The sequence below is a fragment of the Chanos chanos genome, chromosome 3 (genome assembly GCF_902362185.1).
Source record: "Chanos chanos chromosome 3, fChaCha1.1, whole genome shotgun sequence".
Taxonomy (NCBI): domain Eukaryota; kingdom Metazoa; phylum Chordata; class Actinopteri; order Gonorynchiformes; family Chanidae; genus Chanos; species Chanos chanos.
The window spans coordinates 40,388,453-40,413,765 of record NC_044497.1 but is presented as its reverse complement, the minus strand read 5'-3'; the positions used below and the strand labels follow the sequence as shown (position 1 = coordinate 40,413,765).

At 40.0% G+C, this 25,313-nt stretch overlaps 1 protein-coding gene across 2 annotated transcripts; it reads right to left on the bottom strand.

Moving 5' to 3' along the window:
- Positions 1-6,157: 6,157 nt before the first annotated feature.
- auh (AU RNA binding protein/enoyl-CoA hydratase) lies at positions 6,158-24,302 on the bottom strand. Of its 2 annotated transcripts, none has more exons than XM_030768504.1 (10): positions 24,083-24,302; positions 22,949-23,016; positions 22,422-22,509; positions 21,089-21,179; positions 20,109-20,197; positions 18,212-18,268; positions 8,847-9,034; positions 8,423-8,473; positions 7,236-7,283; positions 6,158-6,924 (listed from the first exon to the last, which is right to left on the bottom strand). In XM_030768504.1, the coding sequence occupies exons 1-10, from the start codon at positions 24,300-24,302 to the stop codon at positions 6,847-6,849; spliced, it is 978 nt and encodes a 325-aa protein (XP_030624364.1). In that variant the 3' UTR covers positions 6,158-6,846. The 2 variants fall into 2 exon arrangements, with proteins under 2 accessions (XP_030624364.1, XP_030624363.1); XM_030768503.1 differs by having other exon boundaries at positions 20,109-20,201; positions 21,093-21,179.
- Positions 24,303-25,313: the final 1,011 nt, after the last annotated feature.

Here is a 25,313-nt window from a genome sequence, read left to right as displayed (position 1 = left end):
GCTAGGGTGCCTCTCCAGGTGGCACACCTATTTTTAGCATTGAGTTCAACAAGGTTGTTTACGAAAATAAAGACTTACACTGCAACAAAAGCATCTAGAGACTAGTTTGCTGAAAACATGCCCCATCTCCACTACCTCGCAACAGCACCGCATGTAAAGCCTACCAAAAACAACAAAAGCAAAAAAACAAACAAACAAAAAAACATAAACAAAAGCAAAAACCTAGACATATGGACACTAAAGGGACAAATGTAAAATACTACTACTAGTGGTGCTACAACTACTACTAAGAATAATTATGATAATACTAATAAGAGTTACACTATCTAACATTAGATTATATACTCACTCACTCACTCTCAAAGCCACTTATCCTAATTAGGGTCGCGGGGGACGCTGGAGCCTGTCCCAGCGTACACTGGACGAAAGGCGGGGAAACACCCTGGATAGGTCGCCAGTCCATTGCAGTTAGATTATGTAATATATTATAATTATAAATTAATAATATGGAATGTGAAGGCCCAAGTCATCCTAGTAGTCGTTGAAGCCCTGGGTAGCCATTATTTAGAACTGAACAAACACCTGGGATACCCGCCAGTAATACACAAGGCAGCAACCCTCATCAAAGCAACGCTGCTTGGAAGCGGATACATCCTTCACAAGCTCCTGGATCTCCCAGAGGATCGGTAAGAACTCCAGAGGAACAACAACCAGCTCAAGGAAGTGTCATGGTGAAAGGACAGATAATAATAACAATAATAATAATAATAATAATAATAATAATAATAATAATAATATCAGCTGTTGTTGTGGTCTTTATTATTGTTTTTTTACATTAAAGCCAATAAAGTTTTCAATAAACATTGATTCTTACTGTGTCAAGAATGATAGTATTCACTGGTATGGTTGGACATACTGTTGTCTAAGTTTTGCCTTATTCCTAGATATACTCCATAAATGTGGGCTGCTTCTGAAAAGGTACACACTCTCTATGGGGCTTTATGCTATTACCTAAGTAAAGAATGTAGCTGCAACGATGGGGTTTATGAGTAGGATAATCACATTCCCCTCCTGTGTTACTCCTGACCTGTCAGCGTCAGATGAATCTGGAAAGTGTGTTAAGAGCAGAGGACACACAGGCACAGGTTTAAGTGATAACTGAGGTGTCAGATTTCACTGCAAGGCACACACTGCGCAACTCAAGTACAACAGAAACCCACGGTCTTCTTCTGCCCCTCCCACAGAAAAATACACTGCTGAGTGTGAGCTGAAGTAAAAGGGACACAACATATAAGAAATAAAGGTGCATCTTACATGCACAAACACAAATGGAGAGAGAGAGAGAGAGAGAGAGAGAGAGAGAGAATGTTCTATTAAGACAGTATAGCTGTGAGAGGAAAATAAAAGTACATGATTGCAATGACAAACTGAGGAATAAGTGCATAATCTTTATATTTTCAATTTCAGTCTCTTAAATCACACAACAATAACCTCCTGTGGAGCAACCACTGTTTAAAGGCATCCAGGAAGACCACACACACACACACACACACACAGACTGCACTTCCAGTTAAAAGGCTTTCTTGAAAATCACATGGGTTCAGTTACTCAACCTAGGGAGAGTTGCTGGCTATCTCTCCACCCCCACCCTTTCTCCTGGTTCTCTTAGGGCAGGAGGGTGGAGTTGCCTGCACGTGTTCCTGCGAGGTCGTCATGAAAGCCTGCTATTTTCAGCCGGTGGCCTCGGCAAGCCCAAGAATAGTGTGCACGTGAGGCAGGAGCAGCTGGACTGGGACTGAAGGCTCTGGGACTGAGGAATGTAATTCCACAAGCTGGGCCACAGAGCTTAGGCTGTTCCCTTCTCTCATTCTCCCTCTCAATCATGGCCTTACATTTCAGCCCAATACTTCAGCAACAGCTGCTGAGGTCCCTCTGCCCTCATGTATCACACACACACACACACACACACACACACAAACATGTATATGCGCTACATACCACATGCAATCACACACTTCTTGTCAAAATTATGTACATACTTCCCACACAAAAAACACGCACATACACACTCGCGCACACACACACACACACATACAGGGGTACAAACCTTATCAACAATAGAAAAAAAATGCAGTGAACAGACAGAATACAGCGAGTGACATAATACAGTGATGTTGTCATGCGCCTTGAGCTGCACATTGCTGCTCCAGGAAAAAATTCCATCATCAATGACAATGTTTTACATCATTTTGCTTCATGTGTCAGAGGATGACGTATTCTAAATCCCAGTCCATTCACAGTAAATCTAATCATTCATGATCTGATCTTGAAAAACACATTCCCCTTTTTATATGTGCCTTTGAATCTTACTCAATAAGCAGTGAGGTGGATTCCTAACTGCCAAGGGCATGCGGGAAATAACAGGGGTTGTGGGTTTGAACCCCAGGTATGACAGCTCTCTTTCCTAAATGCTCCTGAGCAAGGCATTTAAGCCCCAGGGATGCTCCAGAGGTTTGGTACTTTAACACAGTAAGTAACACTTGTAATTTGCTTCAGATCAGAGAGCCCAGCTAAATGAATGTGTGTCTGTGTACATATGCGGGGATTTGCTTCCAGAAACTTTGGTATATGCACATGTTCCTTGTCTTTTCCATACAGGAAACCAAATGCAGTTGGTGCAGTTGAAACTCAAACTATGCCTTTTCCTGTGTTAAACATAACAGTAGGACAAAGACAAACCGGCACTCCAGTCTTTTATGTCACACTGCCAAATCAACAATGTGCAATCTTCCTCTGTGAATTCCCGGAGTATATTTGCCTATCAGTAGCAATAAGCACAATTCTGAATTATGTGCTATGGGTGTACTGAGCATTCAAATATGTTATACGAAGTAGGTCATGTTTAAAAACCAAACAGCCACATTAGAATAAACAACATGGTTTATTTTTAGGGAGCTTCCTCACCTTTCAGGCGTGTCTTTGCGGAAACACTCTGCCATACAATCAGAGATCAAAGGTTAAACAATCAAACACACACACAAACATTCCTCACTCTTTCTTCAACACTCTCTCACGTGCAGTCAGACATATACACACACACACACACACACACACACACACACAAACACACACTTCACAGTCGTTTTCAGTTTGGCTGTGTTAGACTCTTAGGATCGGCTTGTCTTTATGAATCTCCTTTTTCCAGGAAGGAACATGAGCCATTTCATCAGCCTGGGTGAGGAGCACGTAGGCAGAGTCCTGGGTCCCAGGGTTTGCTAAAACATTGCCCTCCCTCCTTCACCCTGCTTTGCCAATGTAAGACAACAGAAAGCTTCCCCATAACAAAGATTTTGGATTGTTCAAGTGTTCAAACAACAGAAACTGCCAAGAGTCTCAAACACAATGCAACCATTGAGTGGGAACATTAAACAGAGCTCCGAGAGTGTGCTTTTGTATGTGTGTGTATATAAGGGCGTTTGTGTATGTGTGCGTGTGTGTGTGTGTGTGTGTGTGTGTGTGTGTGTGTGTGTGTGTCTGTGAGGCCCTCTGCTCTAACACAAGAGTGAAGCCCAGAATTCTTGGCAGGGTTATGTGCGTGTGTATGTTTGTATGTACATGTATGTACAAATGTAACGTGGCAGTCTGATGGTGACTCAATCCTAGCTGAAACAGAGAGCAGAGGGAAAGGGGGGGGGTGGAGGTGGAATTAGGGGAAGTTCAATGTGATGTGAGCTAACTACATTTATGAGAAACCTACATTACTCACACATCAATTGTTCACCAACCAGATGGATCCTGCTCTCTTGTTTAGACATCTGGTCTTATGAAACAAGGCAGTGATGTATGCATTGCCTCAGGCCTCTGTGAAGTCTGGAATCAGTCTTAAAATGCTTACCATGAACAGGAGGTGTGAGATCATAACTCATAAAGGAAGCCTGTGTAAGCAATACAAGACGGCCTGAGGTTTTTCTAAATCATTTAGAGCATTTAGTGTGATACAGATGTCTGGATTTGAAATGGTTCTGAATTGGTTTAGTTAAGAAAGTACAGAGCACTGTAACAGGTCCTACAATGTGCTCAATCCAGTTTTCATGCACAGTTTACGTATTGTCCGTCCAGTCATTTTTAATAATAATTGTCTCATACATCCACACTATATGATTGTGTATAGTAGGAAGGTATTTCCAATATAAGGAATGAGTACACATATCAGGTCGTTCCAGCACATACATCAGATATTAAATGTTTATAAAAACAGGTCAACATATTCCAGACTTGCATACGTTCAATTATGTTAGACTAGGAGAAAAACTAGGGCACACTCATCCAAAACAGGTCAAAGTACTAAAAAGTGTTTAAGAAAAAAGAACAGAGCTCTAAGTTAGCCATGAAACATTCCTTTTACCTACTTTCAGACAGGGCTGCATTTCACCCTGGGGAGATAACACACAGGAAACGACAAAAAAAAAACAAAAAAAAAACACAACTGATTGAAGCCCAGTCACAGAGTCAGCACTTCTTAGTGTTGCTCTCCTGGCCAAGGGTTACATGGAGAAAATGAACTGATTGTGTTGAAATATTTTCAGGGGCTGGGAAGAATGTGTAAGCTTTGCCAAAAAGACATGGGTGTTGTTATCATTCCTAATGAATAGCGCTAACGCACTAACTGACAATTTGTCACATTCCAGGGGTTTCTTGAGGCGTGACACAGCAGAACACTTCAACGAACAGACAATGGGTCTTACTGTACGTGAGACAGGGGACGGAAAACTGCAGCACACTGAGCTGACATGTATGGACATGAAAATGTCAAAAATGGGAAAAGGAACCTGACTAAGCCCATTTGGGTTAAGAAACTGTGGTTATAAAAGATATATGTGATGCAAGCTCTGGAGTGAAAACTTCTTGCTTCTGCATAAAGCTACACCCACACAAATCCCATTAAAGGATGTTAACTTCTCATTTATGGCATTACATTTTGTGTGAGCTATACCTTTCCAAACCGGTCTGAATACATCTAAAAGGATATGACAAACATACTTTTTGATGCCTCTGATCGAATGAATGAGAGTACACAACTAAGCTTAGAGAAATCCTCTGTGAATAATACATTATTACTCACCACAACACTTAGTCTATGGGACTTTTATCCTCACAGATAACAGCTCAGTAGGCTCTGTGAGTAATCACTAAAGATGCTCAAGAGAATAGCATACATGGCAAATCTTTTTTTTTTATGTTTCCTGCTTTCAGTGTTTATTGGGTAGGCATTACATCATTGGGTTAATCATTTCCAGAACGCAAGATTCTCACGGCACACTGTTGCCAGTGACCCTCGCAGGGGGTGGAGGTGGGGTTGGGGTAGCGGACTCCTACTGAATGACACAATGTCCCTAATGCTGGTATGGGGTTTTTCCTCTGAGCTGCTCTGTTCATGACAAGGGTTACCATTGGTCCTCTGAGTAAACAGCGTGGACAACATTTCCTCTGATGGCTAATTTGCTGAGGACACTCAGTTCAGCTTTTCGTTTTACACACTGCAAACAGGGCCAGGAGGCAAAATAAGAGACAGGTCTGTGGACAAGTCTGTAGCTATAATGCTTAACTACTTAATCCACTTCCTGTGCCAAGTATGCAACCATAAATTAATTGCAGATAGGCTGTCCATTACACAAAGAGTGTTGGGTGCTTGCTAAGCTGCTGTCAGCTTCCTGTGAAAGGGAAGTTCCTGTGACCCTCTTCACTGAAAACAAAACGAAGTGCGTCCTAATTCTGAGTTCACCTTTTAGTACGGGACAGATTCTGTATCCTAATCACTGTTCTATTCATAAGAGTTACAACTAAGCTCAGACTGGTGAATGTATGGCTGGAGATTTGTTTTATTATTTAACATAGTGAACATTAAAAAGCTGTATAACATTGCCTCATACTTTCACATATTGTTCTCTCTTGTTTTATTCACTTGCATCAGCTGAGGCATGGAGGCTTAGGAAGACATTATCTCACTTACTCCCTTAGGCCATGCATGTAATCAACTCCCAAAACAAAGTATTTCAGTGGCAGGATGAGACAGGTTATGAAAGAAATAGACTGTACTTTAAAATGTAAATGACCATAGGGTTCACTGTTATGTAGGTCATCAAAGTTTTTTTAATGCAAATTCTTGGGAGAGAGTCACAGGATATTTTACACGATATGACAGGTTTGAAACAATTCTTTATTGTGTCTATTTACAAATGAGCTCTGTAGAAGTTCATCTCACATACGACTAAACAGCGAACAGTGGAGGTCAAAATCTTTTGGAAAAAAAAAAAAAAAGAAAAAGATTTCTTTGTGTAGCATTAGTGCTCTGTTGTACATTATGAGTTATTACTTGTTATTATTCACTGAGTTACAGATAGAGATGCATTTGATGCAAAGTTAGATACAATCTCTGATACACTGAACAAACTGTGACATTTTACACATAGACAGCAGACTGGGACTGATAAACAGACATAAAGGCAGGTAAAGGCAACTAAAGAACTTGAAAAACTTCTTTTCCAAAAATGAAACATCACGCCAGAGAGAGAGAGAGAGAGAGAGAGAGAGAGAGAGAGAGAGAGAGAGAGACGGAGCTGTTCCACAGGTCGCGACCAGTCACAGATTCCGGCGTCTTCTTCCTTAGCTCATTAGTGCTGGCTCAGTCCACGTGAAGACCTCCACTGCTGTATCCAACAAGTGTGTTAGCAGAGCCTCGGCCCTTTTAGAGAAAGGACAGTGCTGTCTAGCAGTTCATGCGGACTGAGAGAAGCAGTAGAAGGCAATTTGAAGGCAGCGGCTTGTGATTGCTTTCAACTGGGCAGATTACTCTCCCTTATAACGAGGGGGCCTCTTCTCCTTGAACGCTGCCAGACCCTCCAGCCTGTCTTTCGTAGGAATCACCTAGGAAACCAGGGAAGGAGAAGAAAACTATTCTGTCCTCAGATATCCAGGTCTAGTCTTCATAACATTGTTTACCGTTTCACTGTCAATCACACATTATAAAAATTTATTAAAAAAAAAAAAAAAAAAGAAAAAGAAAAAAAAATTGTATGCAATAAGCATTACAGGGTGTATGCTGTTACGTAATGCCATAACTTCTGTTTGAAACGAGAAGGTGAACAGTAGCTAATCTGAACTTGTGAAACCTGAAGTGATAACTGTACCATGGAACTTTACAGGGATACAGTGCTAGACAGAACTAAAGGTCATACCTGAGCATAGCAAGCTTCTTCAATAGCCAACCCGGTAGTTAAATCCACCTACAGGGCAATAAACAACATCATTACAACACTAAACATTAACAGAATCATTTTATGAGGTGTAGAAATGTTTTTACTGTTCTTCCGTTGTGCTTTCAATATTCTATAAAAAGCAAGCAGTTCAGAGATGTTTTTTTAACACGAGAATGTTTAAACACATTGTGCAATAAAACAGGAAAAAATAAAAAACAATCTAAAAATCCCACAAAAAATAAACAAACAAACAAAAAAACAAGAGCATTCACTGTGACACTGGAGATAGGCTGGAGACCTATTTATATAGGTTGTCCTGGCATTTCACTGAACCAGAAATGTCTCTCTGTCACACTCCACGCAGGAGAAATAATCTCATTTATAAGTACATGGGCTTTGAAATGAATTTCAAGAAGAATCCAGTCCTCAACAGAGCCTCTTTTCAACCATTATTACAGCTCCAATCAAGAGGGTCAAAGACAGACCAGCCTATTCAGTGAAGAAATTAAAAAAGCAGGACCATATTAAACACATTAGTCAGTGTAAAATGACTGAGTTCTACAGTGTGTCTAAGTGAGGGAAGAGAGTGCTCTTTGCACAGTAAAACTACTGATAAAAATGACAGCACCTGACAGCAAAGCGGGTTTATAACCACTCTCTACTGGCCCCAGGTCTGGGATGCATTGGTTTTATGCTTCAAGGTGATGTCATTAGTCAAACTCCAACTACTATCATAAACGACTACTGGATATGACCCTGCACACAGCCACTTTCACCAAAAACGACTGTAACAGTGAAAGCATGATACGTGAGCATTCAAAGCAATGCCATTTAGAGCAAGCAAACAAAGACCACGAAATCTGGGTCATTAAATCAGTTTGGTTCTAGTAGACCTATCAAAATTGCACGTAATGGCTGGAGCTGATTTTAGGAAAAGAAGTATTTGAGAGCTTTAACGTTCAAATGTGATACAAATACATTAAAACCTCAAAAAGTCAACAGAAAAAATGCCCACCCAAAAACAGGACAAATAAAGGATAATAAATTTAATACTTGACTAACATCAAGAATATTTTAACACACTCACTCACTCACTAATATTTTAATGTTTAAACTGTCTTGAAGAGTGAGGGGAGTATAGTACATTCAGTAGTTTACAGACTTACCTCTATGCCCTGGTTGATGGCAAGCTTAGCCATCCTGATTGCAATAGGCCCCTGTAAGAACAAGCAGTGCTGTTCATTAGAGATGTGTGGCTCTTACTGCATTATCTATGAAATTCACAAGGCAGGCACCTGCAGTTACTGGACTGAGTCTTAACACAGATACAAACTGTATCACTCAATATATATACAGTATATATAGCAGGTCAACACATTATTTTCCACTTAATGCTCATTATACGCTTCTGTTTCACAGCCTTTGCAATATTATATTGTATACATACTTAATTGCACTGTGTGCCGCATTTGAAATGATACAGACTGCATTGTCTTGTAATCCTGTGTACCACACTGTATGTTTTTTGACTAGTGATCCATTCCACGTTAACTGTTTATCATAGGACCACTGCAAAGAGCCGTGCTGTACCTGTGGGTTGAACTCACGGGCCAGCTCAAGGGCTCTCAGGTATGCAGCATCACCGGAGTTATTCTGTTCTACAGCGTGATTCACCAGACCCAGAGACTTAGCCTCCGAGCCGTCCACCACACGAGCAGCAAAGATCAGCTCTTTCGCCATAGACACACCTATTGCACGAGGTAACCTCTGAGTCCCTCCTACAGACACACAAAATATACGCCAGTAGGACAGATGAAAAGAATGTGTGAGAGAGACGTCAATGGGCCGACAGTGTACAGGTGAACCTGTTGACCTCACATGTGAGATCACTCAATATGTCAGTAGACCGCAAGACGAAGACAAACATGGAGCGCGATGCGCAAAACAAAGAAAAAAAAGATTGTATAGTTTTATGTTTTAGATTTATTTTTGCAATAAAAAATGGTATGTGATGGCATCTGTGGTTGCTATGTGATGGCACCCGTGATTGCTCTAACATGGCACAATGGGCTTGGGCAAACAGACAACACGCTAAGGAAGTGTGTGGACAGCCAATCCCTGCCTGACCAAATACAACCCTATACTGTTGGGGCAGTCATGGCCTAATGGTTAAAGGAGTGGACTTGCAACTGGTGGGTCGGTGGTTCAATCCCTGGGATACGCAGGAAAAATATGGGTACTTAAAAACATGGGTACTTAGGTACTTAACCCCCCCGGGCACAGGCATGCTGCCCACTGCTCCTGCTCCCGGTGTGTGTATGCTCACTACAGGTGTGTACAGGATGGGTTAAATGCAGAGGTTAAATTCACTGCTCACAGTGTGTGTGTGCATGATCACAGAGATTCTAATTCCCAAAAGGAACCAACAAAGTCAATTCATCTTTACTTTTTCCATGCCGTTTCAGAAACAACCGATCAATTTCCTGTCATTCAGGTGAGCATTAAGCCTGACATTTAGATCAGTACACCACTAACATAAATTGCTACTGTGAATACAGCATTACATTAGTGGAACAGATCAGTAAAACTCCCAGTTGTGGATTACAGAGATAAATTGGCCTTAAGGCAAGTCAAGATTATCAATTTCTCACTGACTGAGACAAACAGAGCTAGGGAGGACTTCTCATTTCTTGGCAGGAGTCCCATAAAAATGGGGGTGAGGTCAGAATCTTTGGAGACAAATTTTGACTGTGAATGTGCCTAAGCAAGCATTACAACACGAAGAATTCTCCTTTATAACATACAATCATTTGTGTACAATCATTTTGACAGAGGGAATGGTGTTCTGAATGCAAAATTTTGGGTAAAGTGTATAGCATTTTACTTTTTGGTCAATCTGCACTCAGAACAACATTCACATCACTAAGAATTAGTGTAGTGAAGGAGGCACTGACCTTTAAACTGCTCTGCCTATCTATAAACACCTATTTAAGAGCCTGTCCAGGAATTTCAATTTTGGGATGATGGCCTGACAGAATCTAAAATGTGTTTACATGCTTTACTTGTTTTTCTGTAAATATTTTTCTGATATTACATCAGCACTGTAGCTTTTTCAGTGACGCATCAAACATCATGAACAGCTGTCAAAAATAGCACTGAAAACAGCTCTGTGGGGTGTTGTACAGTCTTTCTGAAACGCTCAACTTCAAAGCTCACAAAGAGTAAGCTGTTTCTTAAAGCTAACATATGAGGTGTCATAATAGTCCTACAAGGCTACTTGGTTTTTCTATCGTCAACATTCTTATTAAAACAAACAGACCAAATGTCATACAGCACGTAAAACATACAGCAGGACCTGAGAAAACATCATAATGGAACATAATCACAGAGTGAAATATTAAAGTCCATGCCTAATTTAGGATTTGAGCCTACATTATTTGATCACGACACGAATAACAAGAACAGATAACAGTAATGAAGAAAGTGCAGCTTGTTTCCCACGAATGTGGTCTTAAATTACCACTGTCTGACCGGCCTTTCAATGGGGGTCAGTCAGCCAATTTGCGCTGATCTATTCAGCAGCACTTTCACATCTTCATTAGTGCCAGTCCTTAGAGAGGTTTTATTTAGTTTAATCATTACACATTTTCACTTCCCACACTGAAGGCTTACGCAAATTCAAACTAATAAACAATTAAGGCAAGGACTGGCATGTACAGAAATAGCAGGACTCAACCTGACTGCAACGACTGCTGCTTAGCAATACTTCTAAGAAAAAGCCATGAGAAATCTCACATTGTCCAAATGATGATGTGTCTGGAACAAAAATATGTGCCCATGGAAAACACAGAAGTTAGTGAGTGTGTGCGCACGTGTGTACGCGTGTGTGTGTGTCTGTGTATAAGCTAGGAAGATGGTGTAGTGTTAGGCTAATATTTACTTCTGGTGACACAACTATTGTTTTGTTCATTTTCATATCAAAACCTGACCCCTCTCCCAATTCTTTCATGTAAAATATAACTTTTTTTTTTAAAAAAAACATCATCACGTAATGAATCTTGTCATTTACAAAAACTCTTGGCATTAACAGAAGAGACAGAGGCATGTTGACTTTCTCAGGAATTTCAATTCGTTTATCATCACTTGATTCACTTGCACAATTCTTACTCAAACTCTTGGGGGAAATGTGTTTACACATGAAGGAGCAGAGACATGTTGCATAAGAGGCCACTGATGAAGCAATTCCCAATTCTTCCTGTTTAGTGTTGGCTGTCTGTCTCTCAGCCTTCCACTCTCTCTGTCAACAAGTATGTACAACCCCTACCACATTTAAACTGAGGCCAAGCCTGACTGACTGACTGTTGCCTTTCCAGTTTTGACTGTTTCTGTCTGTGGATATTTTCCATACCTGCCGCAACATCTGAATTTGATGTAATCACATGCTTAGTTCAAATGCATCATCAAACACAATAATAATTCAGGCAAAGCAAGGCTGCAGAAACAAAAATCCAAAAGATTTGAACTTTGGTCAACTTTGGTACAGATGACAGCGATCAGAAGCCAAGGGGAGTTATGAGCTGAAGCAATGAGTGGAGTTAATCAAATATAGCTATACATCTCTATTACCAGCATAAAAACAGTCACAGACAAAACTAACAGCGATCTCATGATTTCTGGCATTCACAGTTCCTGGAGAGTTCATCGGGCTTTTGATGATCTCTCTTCCACTGAAAAAAAGTGCAGAGCTTCACAAATGGTGCCCTTGTGCAACACTGAGCAACAAACAAGTTTTTTTTTTTTTAAGCAGAAATTTTGTAAGAAATTCTGGGAAAGCCTTGCATCACAAAATTACGCTCACTGTAAGAAAATGGGCATGGCCAAATATAAAGTACAATTTTTTACTTTTTGGAAGGCAAACAGAATCACTCTGTGTCTTGACTTGCCCCAGGAAAAGATCAATGTTAAAACCATAAGAACTGTGTGCACAGAGGCCTCACCCTAAGGGTGAGTTTTGAAATCAGCTGGCTGGGCCATACCAGCCGAGGCCAGTGAAGTGGAACACGTTGCATTCCCAGAGAAGCTCAACCAGGAAGCATCTGGTTTTCCTCCATACATGTGCCAGAAGTGAGATTCCAGAGAGAAGCAGCTCTCGGGATCACAGCACAGTCCCTGGAGAGTTTAACCTCATCCTGCCCAGGAACAAGACACATGTCATTAATGCTGCTGTCTACTACAGCTTCACTCGTGTGAAGGTAAGAGAATGACGGAAGGGCAGTCTGTAGGGATCCCTCAGCATATAGGTCCAAATCCTGAAAACTAACCTAAATGCTAAATCCTGAATACCAACCATACATCAGCACTTAAGATCCTCTGCTCCTGATCTGACCACAAGGTGTGTGTGATGTCATCTCTCTCCACCCCAACCCCACACACAGTTTCAGACCTCACGTGTGCATCAGATTAGAGGCCTACATTCCAAAAGCCTTAGTGGACCTCGCCAGACATTTCGCAACAGTGTACAGTTACAAAAAAAAGTATGTGGTAGGGCAAGGCATATTTATACTATCAGTTTCTTAGTAGGGTACAGTAATTTTTAACTCAGGATTCACTATTCAGTATCTGCATACATGGACAGTTGGTCAAATTTCAGATTTTGGTAACAGTAGGTCTGTATGTCACAAGTACTAAAACATCAAGATTTCAAGATCTCTTTGAACCTGCCAAAAAAAAAGTAAAAAAAAAAAAGAGAGAAAAGTCTGCTCAGCCTAGGTTTCTGTAGCACAACACGCAGGGAGTAAACCATCCCTGTGTGACTGACATGAATCTGCAAACCGAACACCAAGTCTTTGCTGGTTTGCTAATTGATGTGCAACAATGCTACTTGTGTCCCGTGAGGAGGGAACATTCATGCTGTCCACAGCGTTACAATGCAGATATGTATTTGCCTAAGAGAAGTGTGATCAGTCGTTTGTTTATGCTACACACAGCGTGAGTATGGCCTAGTTTTCTGCTGTAGTTTTACTGTCCCCTTTTTATAGCTTTGGTTACCGACACTCATCACCGAGCAGCAAAGACCTATTCCTGGGAATCATTCACACTAGATTTATTTACACTTTGACCTCCTTAAACCAATCTCTTCTGCTCTCCAGTTTATGACTTGGTCTCGCAGGTGTCATGAGTTGCCATAACAAACCGACCGCCTCCTTTCTTAAAAGAGAAATTCATATTCATTTTTTAGACTGGAGATCTGATCACATGTTTGAAATTCCCTCCGACAACAATGTGATGTATTCCCACTGAGCAAAGAGTAAGGCAGGCTTAAGCATCTGGTCTCCTATTCACAGAGGGTTGAAATAAGTACTGCTTGACACTCTTCGACAAACCATTGAGTTTGTTTGTGGCGGTGTTTTCTGTGCAGAGGTAAAATGTGTGCATGAACAAAGGGCCAGCAGTGTGAAGGAAAAGCGCTGTAGGAAACATACAGCAGCTCTGTTTAGGGATCTGGGCCAGGCTAGTGGACGCGTGGGAAGGACTAGGAAGTGGGTCAGTGGGTCTGTACAGTCACACTCTGATGGGTCAGCATACAAAATGCTTTAGTTTCCTGTCTCAGAAATGAGGAATGCTACAGAATTCAGGGCATCCTTTCATTTCAAAAGAAAAGATGAACGGTCCTGTGAGTGTGTGGCGTGAGCACGTGCATGCGTGAACTAAATTTGTACTCAGGAGTACAGGTAGCTTTTCAACAGTTTGTCGAAGCAGCTGGCTCAATTTTATACTCTGTTGAGCTAGCTAACAGAGCAAAACAAGACGTGAAACACAGTATAAAGCCCTGATACTCTGTGAGGAATAAATTAAAACCCTGACAGGAATATACTATTTTATAGTCCAGAGAACACAGCATAATTCTAGAATTATTTTATGGAGGTGAGTATATTAGGTTACCAAAATTAAATTTTCGACAAAGAACCAAATTAACTGACAACGAAATGGGTCCAGCATTTACACTGCCTGTATTTTAGTTGCAAGAAAAAAAATGACTAAAACCATTCACAATCCTTTGAGTGGTTCTTAGCACTAGTTTTAGGTGCTGAGACATACTGATTTCAGCCTATTCTCTATGCTCTTTTGTTAGTCACCTTGGACAAAAGCTGGACAAAAGTAAATATAAATGCAACCAACAACTTCATGAAGCAGAGTTGATTTGTCCCAAACCCAAGAAGTCAGTGTTGCTTAAATCTGTGCTATATAATGTCATTTGATTATTTAATATTCAACCAAGGCCTGAGAAACCTATTAAGTTAACCCTTTTACCAATACTTAACAAATGTGCCTCAGTCATTCCTATAAGGAATGGATGGGCTGAGAGTTCTTAAGAGTTCTCCAGATAATTTGAACTCAACCAGGTCTGTTTTCATAAACAATGTATGACCTGCGAATCATGCACTGAGAACACACTTTTTCCTCAGAACTTTTCTGCTGAGTTAAATCAATCCTACAGTTAGCATCTGTGTTAAATTGCAAATGAAAATAGCTCTCATTCTATTACATAATTTCAGAGAATGCTGAAGATTTCCAACAGATATTGCATTTCGAGAACTTCATACCCCTGCACCTGGGATGATAAAATTATTATGTAACTGTAATTATTATGTAACTGGGGAAAAATTACCTTTTTCACCACACAAACATAACTGAAAATGGCCATTTCTAAGAAATATGAGTCATATACTCATGGGAAACATAGGGTGATTTACCAACCCTATTTCAAAACGTCTGTGGGCAACCCCCTCCAAGGCCAAGCCTTAGAGAAACTAAGGAGTACTTACTACCTAATTTTAGAGCAAAGGTCTCTTGCTGTTTGACAGGTTTAGGGATGTTAAAAATCACATTTTGCCATTCTCACAATCCAAAGCTATGGCTAATATCACAGCCTATTAAACTTATACGTAAAACATGATAAACGTACAACATTTTAGTACAAGTATGCATTAAAGTTTCAGGAAAGCTACACAGAGGACCAAGGACAGAGCTTTTGGAAACGTCTGACATCACTGCGATTCACCTAACTTGCTGTGTCACGGATAGCATCCTTCTTTGGGGCAGTCATACTTAATCAATTTCTTTGGTCAAACTGACATCATTGCTCCATCTTTTGAGGTGGAGGTGTGACAGTTCAGTCCTCAGTTTCTCACTGGAACATAATTTAACATTCATCATAAATCAAGACACCTTGCTGGCTGATTCGTCTGTTCAGAACATAAATCTGGTCTCTCAACACTTAGGGTTAGGGCTTAATCATGGGAAAGTGTGCATGGGGCCAAGAGGGTAGCTGGGGAAAAAAGGCCATAAGGCATCATGTCAACAGAGGGGCAAAGGTGACAGACATGCTTCTGCTCATTCTCATCAAACCCAAAGCAGCAATCCGCATTACTATCATGGTTTATCAAGCCAGTTTTACATAAACCAACAGTTCACCAAGCTAACTAAGACTTGGCAAAACAACTGGTTTTAAGTAAGCTAAAATACTGCTAAAATGAATGTATCAAATCACACATATGCCCACTAAGCCTTTCTGATGTTGCACCAAGCATTTGGGTCATGGCGTCTCGATGAGGTCTTCCTTTGAACGTGTTTCTGACCAACGACACCTGAACTGCTCAACTGTAGTCCTCCCTATAGATTTGAATTAATTTAGTGATTTCCCCATTTAAAAAAATCAATGCATTAATTATAGAAGTCCTTCTGAGATTTCCTAGAACAGAAATTTGGTGGAAATAAGAAAAAAAAAAAAGCAACCTTTCTAATTGGGCCGCCTTTGTTGACTTTCAGCTGTGCAAAGCTGGAGTAGATAAGGAGAAGGGGAGGGGAACAAAAAGCAAGAGAGAAGTGGCAGGTTCTTGGATCTACACATCTAAGGAAAAAAGCAGGGGCTCTGTCTTCAGACGGATAATGCTTACCAACAGGTCAGCGAGCAAATTCATTCCAGGGCACATTACAGAATGGCTGCCAAACAAAAAAATGTCTTCTCCCAAAAAACATCTCCGCCAGGTCTATTTCCAGGGAGTGGACCTCACTGAATAAACCTCGAAAAGCTGGCGCCACGCCAAAGCTTCAATGACCTATTTTCATCCAGGGGAGAAAGTCTAAAACCAGCTGGGCAAAGACCCACTCATGTCACACTAACCGACTGTGTACAGAGCACTACTGGCTGTGACACACATCAAACAGAACGCTCCAGTGCAGCTCAGCCATCTAACCCCTTGAATTTTACTCACATTTAGAAGAATCGATACAAAAATATGATTGATTTTCAGCACCAAAGCACCAAACCACAGTGAGTGTGAAAATGTGGTTTATCAGCTTCTCTCTAATGATTATTTCTGATTATTTTTTCAGAGTTTTGCCATAAAGAGATATGTTGGAAAATAAACAAAAGGGTGAAAAAGAAGGGATCTGTCTAAATGAAAAGGTACGACTCATCAATTTTAAGTGAGAAAAATTAAAATTCAAGCCATGAACTTTAAGAGAACACATAAATCTAACCACTTTGTCTGTATAACACTGTATGTATTAAAATAGAGAAAAATATATGTCAGTCTACAATTGCTGTTATTGCCAAACTCCCAGGTGAGATCAAGCGTTCAGAAAATAAGTCAAGAGAAAAAGCCAGTAAAATGTCAAGAGCTGAATCCCTTAGGCTGCACATGGGAGGAAAAGAAAGGTCACCTCAAGCCAAGTATAAGCACAAACACACAAGCAGACAAAACTTTTGCATCAGCTTAATTCCATCATAAAGTCCTCCCCAATCTTAACCACGTAACAATCCATCAGCACTACGTTGTGCAACGGTCACATTCATGCCCCCGGTGACAGTACACCCCAGATAACATAGAGATCTTCAGAGCATCTCAGACTCTGCATGTCCTCTCCTTCATTTTCAATAACTTATGCCTTTATCGCCGTCAACAATGTTCTCTGAGACAAATCTTTTTTTCCTACATTCTCCTGATTTGATTACCATATGCTTCCTGCATATATATATATAAAACAATACTGCAATACTGAAAATATTCACCATCTATTAAATACATAATGAATACAGAGAGACACTTTTGAGAACCATGCATGGTAAGTCATGAAGACTCAAACCAGAGATTACAAATAGCACTCTTTTTTTGTTCTTCTTTTCTTTTTCTTTTTTCCTTTTCCATCTTAATGACGCAGATAGAAAGCCCTTTGATGGTAATTTGAGATGTGGCTTTATTTTTAGAATGAGTCAATAGGACCAGTAATCTGATTTTATTAAAACATTCCTTGGATGGGCTTCAACTTCAGTGAAGTGCTGTCAGAAATGGAGTGACCTATTTCCCCCAACCCACAATCCAGGGCTCAATCCCTCCAACAGCTGAGGACATCAGATCCTTGGAAGGATGCCGTGAGAGAGGCCAAACTAAAAGCCACTTCATTCCCAGATGATACCTCACCCATGTAGAGTGGAACAAAGCCATCCTTTACAACGTGTGAGTTTAACTTAAGACACTGAAGTCATGCATTTCACAGTGGAAAAGTGTACACAGGGAAAAACAAGTTTATTTAGGAGGTGCATTAATTATAATTCTCAAAAGAAAGGTATGGCATTACATCAGTGGTACCCTGTCTTGTGTTATGTCTTGAATTTTGGTACAGTGACTTCAAATGGACTGCATGTGCCATGAGCAGACTCATGTAGCAGAAAGTGAGGAATAACTCAATGATATGTGAAGCATATAAAGAATATAAGGGCTATTACAATAAAAACAACAGTTCAAACTGTTTTCACAACTAAACTGTTGGATTACAAAACTGTTTACTCGGATTTGTGATTATGTTAAATGTGAACGAAACCCGGGTGAGATAAAAGTAAAAGGAGCCCTAACGATTACATAGCATTATTATTTAAAGAAAGTGAATCTCACCTGCTCCTGGGATAATTGCTAACTTGGTCTCTACAAGGCCCATTTTTGCAGAAGTAGCTGTAGAAAAAAAGCATAGGCGGTAAGCTACATCTACATAATTCAACAACTGGTGTATTTTATTAAAACCACAACTAAACAACTATCTGAAACACATGCACATATAATATACTGTCTTTCAATATGGAGGAGTAATTCAATAATACATAATTGACAGCAAGGTCTCATCAAACTTCTGGGCTTTGACGAATATTTTAATGCAGCAGATACATCAGGAAGAAATGTTATCAAACCCTGGCCAGCCTTCATACTCAGGATGACAGTGAGTGCTGAATCTATGATTAATAAACGTGATGTCTTTATCAGAACTGACTAATTTATGCGGATAAACTTGTGATTTGAAGTTCAAAAAGGATTTAGATGATTCATTCAATAGCACAAAGAAATCCATATTTGTATTCCTAATGAACCTATGTCACAAAAATTTGGTTTAGCTTGGAAAGTTACGTTCTGGGGAGGTGCGCGTCAGGCTATAGCATAGGGTACACAGTCACTGTCAGTAGTTCATGACAGAAGGAAAAAAAAAAAGGCTCTAAATCATACTTGTCTACACAGTTTGCAAACACTCGTCATAAAAAATAAACACTTATATTCACCTTGATTTCAAGAATTACATATACAACATTTATGTATCCACAGCAGATCTTGTGCGACAACACAAACTGTCAGTAAAACAAATCAGACACAGATTTTTTTTTTTTAAATTGAACACCACATCTCTTTGCTCTTGCATTTTTATGGAAAAACAAACAAGGATGCCTTTGTAGGGACAATCAATGCAACGCTCCCTAAATACGTTGTTTAAAAGGCTGATTAGCCATTATGATTCATAGTAATTTGGTAGGTTCCATGTGAATCCTAAGGCTAAATACACTAATTCATTCAAAATATCTCAAAAGACTGCAAAAAAAATTATATTAATACATTTGTTTATACATATGCCAGAGTTTAGTATCCATCATGTAATGTGCATTAAAAAACAATTTTGTTTAGTAAAATAATTATCCAGCAGCATAATTTGAGTAATATGTAGTAAATGAAATGGAGGAATACCCCTGCACTTACAAACACAGACTTGTCTCTCATCTGTGCTTTCATAGGAAGGCTTGTCATAATTAGTTTCTTATCATTTTAACCATCATCTCTCACGTCTTGATGGTGTAAGACTTTTATCCCCAGAAACCATGAAAACAACAGATTTGACGAGATTAGATGAGAACAACCTGTACACTATACTGATGGTCTAGAAATACATAACAAGTTTTACTTTCATATTTTATGACTGGTCAACTCTGGTGCCAACCGTGGACTTACATCAATTACAGGAGTCTAAAAATAGCCTGCCACACTGAAGTATATGTCAGCAGCTTGTAGCATCACTGACTTGTGTGTGAAGGATAAAAGGAAAAGTGTGAGTTCAGAGGGAGATTTATCAGGATGACCTTGCCGGACAGAGGTGGAAAAGCTGAAGCAAAGACATCTGTCCACTTTATACGTAATGTGTGTTGCGAATTCACTCTATGATTAAAAGTGTTTCCTCATAATACGGTAAATACAGCTTCATTTTGAATCAGAGACTCTGCCCATCCAACAGTTACCAGCTACGAAGTGGGAATGCTGGTGCGACTGTTCACTGCACCAAGTAAACGCAATATCCAACTGGCACAGCTCTTTTACATCACTTACGAATGACACGTACCATGCAGCTTCGCATTCATTTGGTATTTTTAAGCCACTGGGAATGGGTTCTGCTGTTGTACACGTGATGAACCTCACTAACAGACATATAAGCTACACCAATACATCCTGTTATTAGACATGTACCTTATATCAATCTTACCTGCTACTCTTATGTCACAAGCCAAAGCCATCTCAAGCCCTCCCCCAAGAGCAGCTCCATCTATAGCAGCAATAGTTGGCATGGGCAGACTGCCTGAAAAAAAGACATATCGATAACACTATGAAAAAGTGAAGCTGTGTTTTATATGCATTTTTCTTTTTGTTTGTACCTGCTATTGGAGCACAAAGCATCCATTACAAGGTCAAATGTCAGTAGCGAAATGTTGCTCACTTGTATAGCAAATCTTCATCAATTACACGGTACTATCCAACCAGTTCTCAAATTTTAGAACACGTGTGGGAAGAATACTCATGGCATATGTCAGCATATTTTATGTTGCACTTTCAGAAACTGTAAATGAGGGAGAAATAACAGGAAATGGAGACAGAGGACATGATAAGAGAATTCTAGCCCTCACTGTGGCAGATGGCTTCTGGTGAGTAGTGTTAAGAGACATATGTCTATGCTACGAGACATACCAGTTCTAATTGACTTTGGCAAACAGCCACTAGAAATTCTCAGAATTTAGGGGTTGGGCGTGCTGTTGTTTGCCACTCACAGATAATCTCAAAAAGGCTCAGGCAGCAAGACTTAAAGATTAGACATTCTGATTCACAGTTCAGGTGAACAACAACGGAAAAGTCCTTATTCCATAATCTATAATATAAGTACAACTACAACCACGGCATTTTAACAGAGTGCCTAATCTCTCTAATAAGAATAATGATAATGATGGTCAAGTACAGGTCAACCACTACTCATTACTGATAATCTAAGTAACAATTCATACATGAAGAAACTATTTGACAACATTGCTCCACAATAATGGCAATAATCTTTTTTTTTTTTGACTGATAAGAAACTGTAATATCATTTGTTAGTATATGATGACTATCTTGATGAATGGAAAATCACGCACCAGCAACTTAAGACACACCCCAGCACCGCAACAGTCTCCAGTTGCATGTTAGACAACTTACTTACCCAGTTCTGTTATAAGTGCCCTTGCTTTAGAAACAAAAGGTCCCACTTCACTCTGGTGCATCTTTGCCCTCTCTTTCAAATCTGCACCTGTCCAGACACAATCACAAGCAGGGCCATGTAATGTTAAAAAGGGCTGTTTGGGGAAAAAAAAACAAAAAACGGTAATGTTCAACTTTTCAAGTATGACTTCCATGAAACTCTTAGGTGAATTTAAAGAGAAGCAGAACCTCAACAGAAATTCTACATTTCTGGGCCACATCAAATGCTTCCCTGGCACATTCTTGCAGCTGACACCAATATGTCATTCTCAAAAATATCGCAGTTGATATGACATTATGGATGTCACAAGATGCGATAGATCAGTACCAGGTTCAGAGAATGTAATGGTACTAGTTCACAGTATCGGTAGAACCAAGCCTAAATCCTGACTGAAATCAGAGGAAGAACTTGGGTAGGCCACCGACACCTGAAAGACATGAGGGATAATAATAGAAGAAGAAGAGGAGAAAGTACTGTATTTGTCACACACAAAGAGCAGTGAGATGCAGCTTGTGCATTTAACCCATCCTAATACCAGTGGCACACACACTAGAGCAGTTAGCACACACACAGGGACCAACACCAGGCCCTTTTTGCCAGTACCTTGGTCAAGGTCACCGACAGGAGTACTAATCCTAGCATATGGTGGGAAGAAACCAGAGCACCTGGAGGAAACCCACACAAACATGGGGAGAACAGGCACACAGAGAGGACCTGGGACAGCCTGGATTCAAACCCAGGGCCTTCTTGCTGTGAGGCAACAGTGCTAACCACTGAGCCACTGTGAAGTTCCAAAAACAACAACAACGATTATAATAACACAGTACTGTTTCCTGGACTAACAGAGGAGATACTCTAAAGCTGCTGTTTATCGTCGACTGTTAAATTCTTGAAGGCTACATACCATTGTCCTAGTTTTTATTCGTTAATGTTAATAAAAAGTTTTTTGTTTAAGTAAACATACTGAATGGGATTTCTACTTTCACCTGGGTATCAAAAATCATGGAATTTCACTGCTATTGGTATTAACTACCAAAGTCTGGTATTGTGACATCCCTACATGGAATGGATTTAAAATGTAAGGAAATCCAAACATCATAGGAGGTATACAGGCAATGACTGGAACTATACAAAGTTAGAAAACTATCTCCATCTTCTATATTTAGAAAAAATAATTATATGCTACTTATAACTATGTGCAGCTGCTTGTATACAAATTGTAGGGCAAAGATATTCGCTGTACTGCACTGTCATGGTATAAATACATCAATCTCTGCTTGCTAAAAATACCTGCACAGAATATTCCAGGCACCAAACTGCACAAGATGACACTCCTCACTTTGTTGTTCTTCTTCACTGACTCAATGGCCTCAGACATCTAGCCAAGGAAATAGAAAGGACACCATAAACAAAAAAATGTTCCTCTTAGTCATTGTTTCTTAAATTTTCTACATTCTTTTAGATCATTAATGCATCAGGGGGTATTCCAGAAAGCAGGTTTAGTGAAAACTCTGAGTTAGTTAAATCAAAGTAGTAAACATCCAAATAGACCTATGGCTTTGTTTTGCTAGGAGAATGAAGCCATTAACTAACTCAGAATTTTCAATAAACCACCTTCCTGGGATACCCCCCAGATGAGATTTCTAAACAAATTGTGAGTATTCCATTGTGGAAAAAAGACTAGCCTAGTTTAAGTTTTTTTTATCAGTCTGTCAGCTGCATTTGTTCCAGTAGCACCAACTACTAATACAGAACTATTTACAGAGAGCAGGTGACTGCATGTCTGATGTAGCAGCATAGCTTTGTAGTACACTCACCATTTTAACGAGATTTTTGCTGATAGCATTTTTAGCTTTTGGTCGATTGATCCCAAAGACAACAATTCCTGGAATATATAACAGAGTATTCAAGTGAAGTTGAGACCACAAAGAAATAAAACATTTAACCTAATAGAATTAAGAAGATTAAGTGATATAATGTCATAACATATACCTGAGCAGAAGGTAGCAATCATTAGATGAGGACAATCTATTATATGCAGGCAGGTTGCCATGAGTGGGGAATCTTGGCAAGCCACCCTCAACTACATAATTGCATTTTTCCCCCCGATGCTTCTGAATCTAGTCTATGATGCTCCATGTTTTAGGCCTTACCTGTAGGCTACAGCCTGCAAACTCATACTCATACCAAACTACATCAGTAATACAGTAGCCCTGTGTCCAAGGCAGTGTATGACCAAGCATGCGATCACTGGTCTGTATGACACAACCTTGACAAACTTGTCCACCAGCTATCAGTGGAGTCCAAGAGGTCAAATGCAAGGAGAAGAAGGGGTTAGGTTTAATCTGAACTGCAGACAAACTGACCACTGCAAAAGTGAAAATACAAGCAGGCTGACGGTATGGTGTGCTTTTGTGTGACTTCGAGTTTATGGAATAGTGATGCCCGACACTCCATTTGAATGGAGTGAAACGACAGGTCGAGAAATGTCAGGCTCCGTACAAATCTTTGACAAGGGATATAAGATTCCATGGGACGTAATTACGTAACAACCCTCAAATATTTCATAAAATGACCTCTTAACTTTATGCCATAATGGTGGTCCAAGACACCATTATGCATTCTGCAGTATGACCACCGAGCACCTTTATTTGATGAACGGAACTATAACGCACTTTAAACATTTGCATGAAATGCATACTAAAAAAAGCATGTGGAGCAGAAAATTCGGCACTATTTCTGATGACTAACACACACCACCGAAACATTTCTCTAATGTCTTTGTACGTCTATTAGTTGTATCTGCCGAGTCCGTAACTTCGCCTTCCTGTCACCGTCTGACGTTACTGGTGATTGGGGCTAAGGTCCTGATGAATTTAGTATAACGCTTGTTCTCACATAATGATTAATATTATGTTAAGGGATGCTGAGTCGATCAAACTACTATCTACCTGAGTCTTCTCCGTCCAAATACCTAACGCTTAGGTCATCCCCCGACTTGAAGTCTGAGCTGTATTGTCGGATCCCTCCATTAGCTGTCGGGCGAACATGTTGCAGTTTCTTGGTACGGGCATGAGGTATAAAATCATGCAACCTGCGAGCCCCTTCAAGATTCGCCGTTCTTGGTCGAAAAGCTTGAAAGAAAACTCTGCACCCCACGAGAACCGCCATAATGCTAAGCTGCAATGTTTGTTTTGACTTTCAACTTTGAACTTCGAGTGACGTAATTCTAGACCATGTGCTCCCGCCCCTGCTGCGGTGCAAAGATCCCTGCACAGGCGCGTAAACAGCCCGCTTTAGCTTCTAATTAGTTCAACTTCTCCAACGATTGGGGTGACAGGAATTGCTCTGCGATATATAAATCTGGTTAACCAGAATATTTGGTGATTTGTGTAGTTAAGTTATTTCATTATGAAATGACAGTCCGTCGGGTCATTATCTTGCTCATGCCTCAAACCGGCGGTACTCCAGTATAGGTAACCACAAAAAAGTAATTGAAATATGAATTTAACTGCTATATAAATCAGAATACATCACCAGTTTATTATCATTATAATAGAGTGAGACATGATATTCCAAATATTCTTGCTGTGGACAGAAGTAAATGTTATTACACATTAATCAATAGAAATGGTTAAAAATAAGATCCAGAGAAAGAGATTTATCTGCTTTTGAAAGACGTTTGAACAAAACCTTTTCAGTCAGAGTGCATGTCAGTCTCAGCCAGGGTCTTTGCCTCTTATTGCACAATAGCGGCCTTTCTCAGTGATGATACAGACCTCTGGATGCGGTACATGACCTCACTTTACGACCAATAGTATAGACGCGACTGGTTTAATAGATGGAGGAAGCGCGTACCTCTTCTGGGGGGGGGGGGGGGGGGGGGGGGGGGGGGGGGGGGGGGGGCATAATGTTTTTAATTGTACATTCTAAATTTAGCAGAATCTAGGACTCACAGCTGTTTGCTAAAGTTAAGATCAATGACAAAGGTAACATTGTTTACATATCATAACCCTGAACTGGTCCAACTGGTAATACTCTTTGTTTACAATTACATCTGAATAGAAGGTTCTTTGCTAATAATATTTCATGATTCTTGTTACACATGATGCCACATTGTTTTTAGAATCATATTTTGAAATCTTAATTGTCTGCAACAGTGCTCACTTCAACTTTCTCCTT

Bases quoted from the DNA above. Each gene is read 5' to 3' on its own strand.
- auh (XM_030768504.1), bottom strand. From the start codon at position 24,302: ATGGCGGTTCTCGTGGGGTGCAGAGTTTTCTTTCAAGCTTTTCGACCA. The intron at 23,017-24,082 runs GTAGATAGTAGT...TATATATTCCAG, and splicing joins TTTGGACGGAGAAGACTCAG to GAATTGTTGTCTTTGGGATC. The intron at 20,198-21,088 runs GTAAGTTGTCTA...TTTTTCAGGCAG, and splicing joins CTTATAACAGAACTGGGTAA to TCTGCCCATGCCAACTATTG.